General features: G+C 43.8%; 1 protein-coding gene across 4 annotated transcripts in view; it reads left to right on the top strand.

Annotated features, from left to right (window-relative positions):
* LOC137524204 (uncharacterized) overlaps positions 1-12,026 on the top strand; it is a 624,050-nt gene that overhangs the window by 182,340 nt on the left and 429,684 nt on the right. For all 4 annotated transcript variants that reach the window (XM_068243802.1, XM_068243801.1, XM_068243800.1 and 1 more), the window contains one exon: positions 5,860-5,957. In XM_068243802.1, the coding sequence (XP_068099903.1) occupies positions 5,860-5,957 (98 nt within the window). The remainder of the gene's footprint in view (positions 1-5,859; positions 5,958-12,026) is intronic.

Genomic DNA, 12,026 nt, shown 5'->3' with positions numbered 1-12,026 from the left:
AAGCCAGAAGAAGTACTTTCCATGAGAAAATTTATGCGTGCTCAAAAATCAAGTTTAAGGCCTCCTTTCCACGGACTGTTGATAGTGTGCTCAGCAAGCAGTTGCCAGGCTGCAGTGAGCAGTTACCAGGCAGCAACAAGCAGTTACCAGACAACAGTGAGCAGTTGTGAGAGTTTGAGAGGCATTTCACTGCCTACAAACAGTCCATGGAAAGGAGGCCTAACTCTAGCAAGTCTGGCTTTGCAAATCTGGCCTAATTGGCTATTCATGAGGCAATGCTCATGCAAATATGCATTTGCTTTCGCATGCCAAACTATGCAGGGTCAACACCCACCAGCCACTGACATTCTTCCCCTGTGTCATTCATCTGTTGCCATCGACACTCAGGTTGAACACTCGAACGCTATGGAACACTATGCTAAACTCAACACAGAACAAAAAAAAAATCGCTGTTGACTGTTTTACACGCTGCATACAGCGATGCTTATCCACGACAAACATGGTTTTTCTTAGACGGTCAAGCAGGAACAGGGAAAACCTTTGTCTTCAAAACTCTGATTCATACCATCAGAGGGAGGGGAGACGTTCCTACAGCCGTAGCATCTACCGGAATTGCTGCAACATTGTTACCGGGTGGACGTACTGCACATTCTGTTTTTAAAATACCTTTGAAGCTGACTAATGCTTCCACATGCAACATCAAACCTACCTCACCACACGCTCAACATCTGCTGCAATCGAAATTGATAATAGGTACGAGGCACCAAGGACACATGCATACGCATTCCAGGGTGTTGACAGGTTATTACGTGACGTCACGGGTGAGACGCAACCATTTGGAGGGAAAACGATACTATTCGGGGGAGATTTCAGACAAATACTCCCTGTCATTATGCGTGGCTCCCGAGCACTTACTGTTGCCAGTTGCATTAACAAACAACCTTTGTGGCATCACATGCATTTACTTACACTGATGACAAATATGAGAGCGCTCTCTCATGAAAAATATTTTGCAAAATGGCTCCTCGATGTTGGAGACGGCAAAACCGGAACAGCTGTAACATTGCCTACAGATTGTTTTCCTCTGACTTCTGATCCCGTTCAAGAACTATATGGTGACATCGACTTCTCAACTGTCACTCCCGAAATACTGAGTACCCGAGCTATATTAAGCGTCACCAACGACGACTCGCTACACCTTAATGAACAAGTACTGAAACTTATCCCTACCCACGAGTAACTTTCACCAGTGTTGACTCCATCGTCACAGACGATCCCGCAGATCAACTTTCATTCCCAGAAGAATTTCTTACACCTGTCACTGCTACCCATCAGATCAGACCCCTATCTGCCCCTAGGGCACCCAATCACCCGCCACACCCTCAGAATGACCTCAGACCCCCCCCCCTGTGTACTGTATACATCTATTCTCCCCTGTAATTCCCTGTCAATCACCTGTCATTCACCCCGTCACCACCTGTCACTTCCTCCCATCAGATCAGAACCTAACCTGCCTCTTACGAGCATCTGATCACCCTCCCACACCATCAGATCGCCCGCAGACCTATTCTCAGATCACCTCCAAAGTGCATTGTTTACATCTATTCTGCCATCTAATCACCCACTGATCACCAATCAATCACCCCCTGTCACCACCTGTCACTGCTACCCATCAGATCAGACCCTAATCTGCCCCTTGGGCACCCAATCACCCGCCCACACCCTCAGAATGCCCTCAGACCCCAGCCCTGATCACCTCGCCAGTGCATTGCTTGCATCTATTCCCCCCTCTAATCACACCTTGAGACACCCATCAATCACCTCTTGTCACCACCTGTCACCCCCTAGCACACCTACCCATCAGATCAGGCCCTAATTTGCCCGGTGTGGGCTCCTGATCACTCGGCCAAACTCTCAGATTCCCCTCAGACCCCCTTCCGATCACCTCCCCAGTGCATTGATTGCATCTATTTTCCCCTCTAACCACCCCCTGAGACACCCATCAATCACCTCCTGTCACCCCCCCTAGCACTCCTATCCATCAGATCAGGCCCAATACAACCTGTCATCTAAGAGGCCACCCTGCTTATGACCGGTTCCACAAAATTCGCCCCCTCATAGTCCACCTGTCATCAAAATTTGCAGATGCTTATACCCCTGAATAGTCATTTTGAGACATTTAGTTTCCAGACTACTCACGGTTTTGGGCCCCTAAAATGCCAGGGCAGTATAGGAACCCCACAAGTGACACAATTTTAGAAAAAAGACACCCCAAGGTATTCCGTTATGTGTATGACGAGTTCATAGAAGATTTTATTTTTTGTCAAAAGTTAGCGGGAATGGATTTTTATTGTTTTTTTCACAAAGTGTCATTTTCCACTAACTTGTGACAAAAAATAAAATCTTCTATGAACTCACCATACACCTAACGGAATACCTTGGGGTGTCTTCTTTCTAAAATGGGGTCACTTGTGGGGTTCCTATACTGCCCTGACATTTTAGGGGCCCTAAACCGTGAGGAGTAGTCTAGAAACCAAATGCCTCAAAATGACCTGTGAATAGGACGTTGGGCCCCTTAGCGCGCCTAGGCTGCAGAAAGGGGCACACATGTGGTATCGCCGTACTCAGGAGAAGTAGTATAATGTGTTTTGGGGTGTATTTTTTACACATACCCATGCTGGGTGGGAGAAATCTCTCTGTAAATGGACAATTGTGACTTGTGACAACAAATAAAATCTTCTATGAACTCACCATACTCCTAACGGAATACCTTGGGGTGTCTTCTTTCTAAAATGGGGTCATTTGTGGGGTTCCTTTACTGTCCTGGCATTTTAGGGGCCCTAAACCGTGAGGAGTAGTCTTGAACCCAAATGTCTCAAAATGACCTGTGAAATCCTAAAGGTACTCATTGGACTTTGGGCCCCTTAGCGCAGATAGGGTGCAAAAAAGTGCCACACATGTGGTATCGCTGTACTCAGGAGAAGTAGTATAATGTGTTTTGGGGTGTATTTTTACACATACCCGTGCTGGGTGGGAGAAATCTCTCTGTAAATGGACAATTGTGTGTAAAAAAAATCAAAACATTGTCATTTACAGAGATATTTCTCCCACCCAGCATGGGTATGTGTAAAAATACACCCCAAAACACATTATACTACTTCTCCTGAGTACGGCAATACCACTTGTGTGGCACTTTTTTGCAGCCTAACTGCGCTAAGGGGCCCTAAGTCCAATGAGCACCTTTAGGCTTTACAGGGGTGCTTACAATTTAGCACCCCACAAAATGCCAGGACAGTAAACACAACCCACAAATAACCCCATTTTGGAAAGTAGACACCCCAAGGTATTCAGAGAGGGGCATGGTGAGTCCAATGCAGATTTCATTTTTTTTTGTCACAAGTTAGCAGAAATGGAAACTTTTTTTTTGTCTCAAAGCGTCATTTTCCGCTAACTTGTGACAAAAAATATGAACTCACCATGCCTCTCAGTGAATATTTTGGGAGGTCTTCTTTCCAAAATGGGGTCATTTGGGGGGTATTTGTACTATTCTGGAATTTTAGCACCTCATGAAATCTGACAGGTGCTCAGAAAAGTCAGAGATGCTTCAAAATGGGAAAATTCACTTTTGGCACCATAGTTTGTAAACGCTATAACTTTTACCCAAACCAATAAATATACACTGAATGTTGTTTTTTTTTTTACCAAAGACATGTAGCACAATAAATTTGGACAAAAATGTATACAGAAATTTTACTTTATTTGAAAAATGTCAGCACAGAAAGTTAAAAAAAATCATTTTTTTGACAAAATTCATGTCTTTTTTGATGAATATAATAAAAACTAAAACTCACAGCAGCAATCAAATAGCACCAAAAGAGAGCTGTATTAGTGACAAGAAAAGGAGGTAAAATTCATTTAGATAGTAGGTTGTATGACCGAGCAATAAACCGTGAAAGCTGCAGTGGTCTGAATGGAGAAAAAGGCTCTGGTCCTTAAGGGGCGAAAAGACTGTGGTCCTTAAGTGGTTAAAGATAAGAAGGCACATTTTGAGTTTCCAAAAGGCATGTGAATGACTCCCCAAATGTATGGAGGAAGGTGCTCGGGTCAGATGAGTCTAAAATTGAACTTTTTTGGCCACCAAGGAAAATGCTATCTCTGACACAAACCCAACACATACATTCTCCCCAAGAATATCATCACCACAGTTAAACATGGTGGTGGCTGGCTCTGGACAACTGGTCTGAGTTGAGGGAAATATGGGTGTTGCTAAATACAGAGATATTCTTGAGCAAAACCTTTCTCAGTCTGCCAGTGATTTGAGACTGGGACAGAGGTCCACCTTCCAGCAGGACATTTACCTGAAACATACTGCTAAAGCAACACTCAAAGTGGATTAAGGGGAAACATTGCCATGTGTTTAAATGGCCTAGTCAAATTCCAGACCTCAATTCAATAGAGAGCTTGTGGTCAGACCCCGAAGATTGCTGTTGACATGCAAAAACTATGCAACATGAAGGAGCTCGAGCAGTTTTGCTTTGAAGAATGGACAAAAATCTCAATGGCAAGATGTGGCCAACTCAGAGACTTACCCAAAGTGACTTACAGCTGTAAATGCCGCAAAAGGTTGCTCCACAAAGTACTGACTTTAGGGTGGTGAATAGTTATGTGCACAGAAGTTTTCAGTTATTTTGACCTATTTGTTGTTTGCTTCATAATAGACCAAATAATACATCTTCAATGTTGTAGGCATGTTCTGTCAATGAAATGGTACAAACTCTTACAGAATCCATTTGAATTCCAGATTTTGCAGGCATAAAAACATGAAAAATACTAAAGGGAGGGGGGGGGGGGGGTCGGTTTGGTTGGCTGGGTAACTTTTGCAAGGCACTGTTATGCCTGGTACACACCATGCAATTTCCTATCAGATGCATGGGTCAAATCAGTTATTTCTTCCAGGTCTTATCTTATTTCCAATCGTTTTTATGATTGATTTTCAGATCACTTCAATACAAAATCAATCAGAAAAATGATCTGAAATCTGATCAGACCTGTTGGAAATTATTGATTCGACCCATCTATCTGATGGAAATTGCATGGTGTGTACCAGGCATAAGTGTGAACCCTCCCTTCTTAGTAGGATCTAAATGAGTCAGAAGATAACTAAAGAACCATACTGAAGTTAGTAGAATGGCTTGGTAAGCCTGGAAGAAACTGCAATCTATTATGTTTGGAGCTAGCAATCACCAGTCTATTTCTTTAGTGAACTGGCTCATTCAAATAGTGTTCATTATCCCTGGTACACAACATGCAATTTCCTGTCAGACGGATTGAATCAATGATTTCCGATAGTTTTTCAAATCAACTTACTGATCACTTCTATGCAAAATCGATCAGAAAAACAATCGGAAATCAGATCAGGCCTGTTGGAAATTATGAATTCGACCCAGCTATCTGAAGGGAATTTGCATGGTGTGTACCGGGTATTAGACAGCTGGTTTGAGGAAGAGAGGAAATGGGAAAAAAAAAAATTAATAAAAGGTGTAAAAAATGTATACCCGGTTCAATGAAAGTTACCTGCTTTCCTTTTGTCTCCCACACAACTTTTCAGTAGTCAAGCACCAACTTGAAGTAGATACTCCAAGCAAATCAAAGAGTCTCTGTAGTAACTACTCAGGATGAACTTTGTGTGTAAGCTTGGCCAGGCTTTTGCTCATAGCTACATCAGTTTGGAAGAAATAACAATTTCTCATTTGAGCAAGTGATGAGGCCTGTTAGAGACTTTATAGCTTTTGGTGCTGTGGACATAGGCTGGCAAGTGTACATACTGTATAACCCTGTTCCCTCTCTTCTGTTTTTCAGAGAGTGCTCAGGATTCAGACACAGAAGAGTCAGACAGTGACCAGAGGACATCAGAGCGGTTGTTGGATGATCGGAGGAATGAGAGTGATGACAATACTGTCAGTAATACAATGTTTAATAAAAAACTGTGTATTCTTTTTGTTAGGAATTGAGGAACAAATTGTATTGTGCAAGCAGCACCTGTATATTTGTTCAGAGAAAAGACTATAAACCGCTGTGTTTAAAATGTAAAATAATGAAAACAAGCATGCTTAGTGTTACAAAATGTGAATACACAAAAATGATGGTGGGGGTGGGGGTGGGAGGGGGGGTTACAAAGTGTAGCAGCAAAATTATGCGCCAGCTGCTTAGGTGATCGATTGGCCGAAGAGACACCCAGATCACCTCTGTACATTCTATGCAGGCAACTGTTGTCATGAGCTTGAGTTAATGTTTTCACAACATGGATAATATTGATCTTGGCAATGGCTGTCTTTGAAGGGTACAGTCTTGCCAAGTGTAATCTTGTTCATGGCAGTCAAGTCTTTCTCTAGTTACAGAAATGGGCCAGTACTGCTTTCACTCTCTTATAGTGGTTTCATACTTACGCTCGGTTCACATTTGTTGTAAGAACATATCCGTGGCTCGGGCCAGACTAAAACCTGAGCAACGGATACCAAAAATACAAAACAACAAAAAAAAAAACAGCCGTCTTCACTCTATATAAAAACGGATCCGTGGGCGATCCGGCGGATCCGGGTTGAAAAACTGAACTGATGGTCCGGCTTTGTTGGGACTTCACGGACCCCCGGATGGGACTTCACGGAGCCAGGATACACGGAGGGGTAGTGGCAGGCAATGCAAAAACGGATCTCCCTCTACACAGACACAGAAATGAAGGGAGATCCAGATTGCCTACTGCCTACTCCTCCCCTCAATGACAAGATGTTCCCAAGTAGGCTGGAGGGGGAAGCAGCCAGGAAGGGGAGCAGCAGGCACAGCAGCGGGGAGGGAGGTTGGACCCCTCACCTGGGTCCCCCCTTCCGTGCTCCCCCTCCAACTAGTTTCCTGAAAATAAAGCCTATAGCGAGTTGGGAAGTCACTCACTTCCTTGCGTTCTACCGCTCGCCACCTCACTTCCTGCAATGCCCCCCTCTGTACTTCATTGGGCGGCATTGCAGGAAGTCACGCGGCGATCAGTAGAACAAGGAAGTAAGTGAGTTCGCTGCTCGCTATATGCTTGATTTTAGGAAACTAGCTGGAGGGTCAGCACGGAAGGAGGGGGACTCAGGTGAGAGAGGGGGGGTCCGACCCCACTGCTGTGCCTTCTCCTCTCCTTCCTGGCTGCTCCCCCCCCTCCAGCATGGTGGCCCCCTCCCCACCCACAGCTATGGCTTGGTGCACAGCACGGATCTGTTTGCAAAAACGTAAACGGACTGGAAACGTGCTTCCAAAAGGGCAGCACGGATCAGTTTTCCAGCCATTTATGTTCCGGTTTAGAAAACCGGAGCCTGGACGGCTGATTGTGTTCTGCAACCGGATCTAGTGTGGACCGAGCCTTACTAGGTATTGAAAGGTGTTACACATGATTAATGAGATAAAGGCCCTGAATCAATTAATGTGTATGCTTAATTGTTGTAACATCCTTACTTTCTAGCGGCAGGTCCCGCGGCGTCTCGGGCGAGCGGCGGGACTTCTGTGCTATCTTCCTCTGGTGGCATCCCCGGTTTCCCTCCGGCAATGAGTTCTGATGGGCGCACACGCAGTGCGACCAAACGCATGCGCGTGGTTCACAATGAGCCTTATAGGCTTAGAAGGAGGGTTTAGTGACATCAGCAGTGACGTCACTGAGGTGGTGTCACTGTGGGAGTGGTCAGGGGGAATTGCAATCTGTATATAAGGCCAGTGTTTTCAGTTGCTCACTGGCCTTGATACTAATCAGTTCGCTGGTTCTTGGCCCTAGCTAGCTTCTTGAGCTACATCATATATGGTGGTACTCACCATATACAGTGGCTTGCAAAAGTATTTGGCCCCCTTGAAGTTTTCCACATTTTGTCACATTACTGCCACAAATATGAATCAATTTTATTGGAATTCCACGTTAAAGACCAATACAAAGTGGTGTACACGTGAGAAGTGGAACGAAAATAATACATGATTCTAAATTTAAAAAAATAAATAAATAACTGCAAAGTGGAATGTGTGTAATTATTCAGCCCCCTTTGGTCTGAGTGCAGTCAGTTGCCCATAGACATTGCCTGATGAGTGCTAATGGCTAAATAGAGTGCACCTGTGTGTAATCTAATGCCAAATACAGCTGCTCTGTGAGGGCCTCAGAGGTTGTCTAAGCGAATATTGTGAGCAACAACACCATGAAGTCCAAAGAACACACCAGACAGGTCAGGGATAAAGTTATTGAGAAATTTAAAGCAGGCTTAGGCTACAAAAAGATTTCCAAAGCCTTGAACATCTCATGGAGCACTGTTCAAGCGATCATTCAAAAATGGAAGGAGTATGGCACAACTGTAAACCTATCAAGACAAGGCCGTCCACCTAAACTCACAGGCCAAACAAGGAGAGCGCTGATCAGAAATGCCGTCAAGAGGCCCGTGGTGACTCTGGATGAGCTGCAGAGATCTACAGCTCAGGTGAGGGAATCTGTCCATAAGACAACTATTAGTCGTGCACTGCACAAAGTTGGCCTTTATGGAAGAGTGGCAAGAAGAAAGCCATTGTCAACAGAAAAGCATAAGAAGTTCTGTTTGCAGTTTGCCACAAGCCATGTGGGGGACACAGCAAACATGTGGAAAAAGGTGCTCTGGTCAGATGAGACCAAAATGGAACTTTTTGGCCAAAATGCAAAACGCTATGTGTGGCGAAAAACTAGCACTGCACATCACTCTGAAGACACCGTCCACCCCGTCAAATATGGTGGTGGCAGCATCATGATCTGGGGGTGCTTCTCTTCGGCAGGGACAGTGAAGCTGGTCAGAGTTGATGGGAAGATGGATGGAGCCAAATACAGGGCAATCTTGGAAGAAAACCTCCGGGAGTCTGCAAAAGACTTGAGACTGGGGCGGAGGTTCACCTTCCAGCAGGACAACGACCCTAAACATAAAGCCAGGGCAACAACGGAATGGTTTAAAACAAAACATATTCATGAGTTAGAATGGCCCAGTCAAATTCCAGATCTAAATCCAATCGAGAATCTGTGGCAAGATTTGAAAACTGCTGTTCACAAACGCTGTCCATCTAATCTAACTGAACTGGAGCTGTTTTGCAAAGAAGAATGGGCAAGGATTTCAGTCTCTAGATGTGCAAAGCTGGTAGAGACATACCCTAAAAGACTGGCAGCTGTAATTGCAGCAAAAGGTGGTTCTACAAAGTATTGACTCAGGGGGCCGAATAATTATGCACACCCCACTTTGCAGTTATTTATTTGTAAAAAAAAATGTTTGGAATCATGGATGATTTTCGTTCCACTTCTCACCTGTACACCACTTTGTATTGGTCTTTCACGTGGAATTCCAATAAAATTGATTCATGTTTGTGGCAGAAATGTGACAAAATGTGGAAAACTTCAAGGGGGCTGAATTCTTTTGCAACCCACTGTATATGTACTCCAGTTAGTCAGTCGTTGTTAGTTGAACATTGATAGCTGTAAATTGTAATTTACTAGGATATCATATCTTTTGTATATTTATCTGTTTATATTTAAATGTATATTCAACTTTTGCCTGCCTTTTGACTCCGCTCTTGCCTGACGATTCTGTACCTCAGTCATCTGATTCCCGTTACCGACTCGGCCTGTCTCTGACTCAGTTATTGCCTGATCCTTGTAATTCGACTGACGTCTGACATACGTGTATGACCCTGCTCAAATTGACTACGATTTGTTTAACGATTCTGTACCTCGACAAACTTGTGCACAAGTTCTGACTGAACCAGACTATTACTTGTACCATTGTTGTGTTATACTATACGTATCTAGTCACACCCAGCGTGACATTATCAAGGCCCACAAATATTAAAATGGACGAATTGCAGAGGCAGATTGTCTCATTAGCAACTCAGCAAAATCAGTTGACCCAGTTAACTAACTCTGTTGCTCAATTAAGTGCTTCTGTCAATGCGAATAACTCGCAGTTGGCTCCTGTTGCGCCAAACATAACCATTACTGAACCTAAAATGCCATTATCAGAGAAGTTTTCAGGGCTACGTTCAGATTTTAATAATTTTCAAAATCGTTGTATGTCTTATTTTGAAGTACGGGCTAGGTCTACTGGGACTGAATCTTAGAAAAGTTCCCTTGTTAAAACCTTATTACAAGGTGACTCTCAGACATGGGCTTACGGCCTAGAACCTAGGCATGAAGCATTATTGTCAGTTGATAATTTTTTCAAACCTATGGCTGTAATATACGCAGACCTTGACATTACAGCCACGGCTACACGCAAATTGAGAGATCTCAGGCAGGGCCGACATACTGTGGAAGAGTATGCGGCAGAGTTCAGGAAGTGGTCTGTCTCTGTTAACTGGGGTGGTACAGCCCTTATGGATCAATTTTTATTTGGTTTGTCCTACTCCGTAAACGACATGTTAGTGAGTCACCCTGAACCAAAAACTTTAGAGGATGCTATATCCCTAGCAATAAGAGTTGACAGGCGTTTGAGATACAGACAACAGGGAAAGACGTGGAATACTGTCTAGTACCTCCTTTGTGGCAGCTGAGGAGTCTATGCAAATTGGTTATTCTAAACTTCCTCCTGCAGAGAAACTCAGAAGGAAGAAAGAGGGTATTTGTATGTGTTGTGGGGAAAAAGGGGATTTTGTTCAGACCTGTTCTGTAAAGAGGCTTACGGAAAACGCCAGCACCTAAGTGTAGAAAGGGGACTTCACTTGGGTGGTCTGTCTGCTCCCCTCAAAAGTAAAAAAATTACAGGTACCTGCTACCATAACATGGAACAATAGGTCTACACATTGTCAAGCTTTTGTAGATTCTGGTGCTGCAGGTAACTTTATAGATTCAGTTTGCGCTGCTGAACTTGGTATTCCGGTTAGACCCTTGCAGAACAACATATTTGTCACTGCCATTGATGATTCTCCCTTACAGGCCAAAAAGCCTGTTGCTATTACTCCGGAAGTCTCATTACAGAGAGGTGCTGTGCATTTTGAACAAATTCAGTTTTTTGTTATAAGAAGGCCCTCCATTCCCTTGGTGCTGGGGTTGCCATGGCTACAGCTCCACAACCCTGGGATTGATTGGGATTCTGGACAGCTATCCTTGTGGTCTCTCCACTGTCAAGAGAATTGTGTCAAGGGGCTCTCGCTATCTAGTCTAGAGTTAAAGGGTAATGAGGTTCCATCACCTTACACTGCCTTTTCTAATGTATTTTCCACCCAGTCTGCAGATAAATTACCCCCACACAGGCCGTATGATTGCCCAATAGAATTGTTGCATGGTACGAAGCCTCCCAGGGGTCATTTATACAATTTAACTGGTCCAGAGAAACTGGCCATGAAAGAGTATATTAAAAAAAATTTGGAAAAGGGTTTTATCAGACCCTCTACATCTCCTGCAGGGGCAGGATTCTTTTTTGTGGAAAACTAAAAAAAAACTAGATTTGCGGGGGGCCTACAAGCTAATTCGTATTCGTCAGGGAGATGAATGGACGACGGCCTTCAATACTCAAGATGGGCACTACGAATATCTTGTTATGCCTTTCGGTCTGTGTAATGCCCCGGCCGTCTTCCAAGACTTTGTTAATGATGTTTTTCCGGATGTTTTAGGCAAATTCGTGGTCATTTACTTGGATGACATCCTTATTTATTCCAGCTCATTACCAGAACATCGTGAACACGTGAGATACGTATTACAAATATTGAGAGAGAATTCTCTTTTTGCAAAATTAGAGAAATGTTTATTCGAGGTGAGACAGGTTCTGTTTCTCGGCTATATAATTTCTGACTCAGGTCTTTCCATGGACCCTAAGAAACTTTCTGTGGTGCTGGAATTGCCTCAACCCAAGGGGTTAAAAGCTATTCAGCGATTTTTGGGGTTTGCTAACTATTATCGCAAGTTTATAAAAGATTTTTGCACATTAGTAGCACCCATTACCGATCTGACAAAAAGATGCTGATCCTGTAAATTGGCCTATTAAAGCTAGTGAGGCCTTTTCTGAATTAAA

The sequence above is a fragment of the Hyperolius riggenbachi genome, chromosome 7 (assembly GCF_040937935.1).
Source record: "Hyperolius riggenbachi isolate aHypRig1 chromosome 7, aHypRig1.pri, whole genome shotgun sequence".
In the NCBI taxonomy this organism is placed as follows: Eukaryota; Metazoa; Chordata; class Amphibia; order Anura; family Hyperoliidae; genus Hyperolius; species Hyperolius riggenbachi.
Note: the sequence above shows the minus strand (reverse complement) of the source record. Positions and strands in the feature narration are given on the sequence as shown.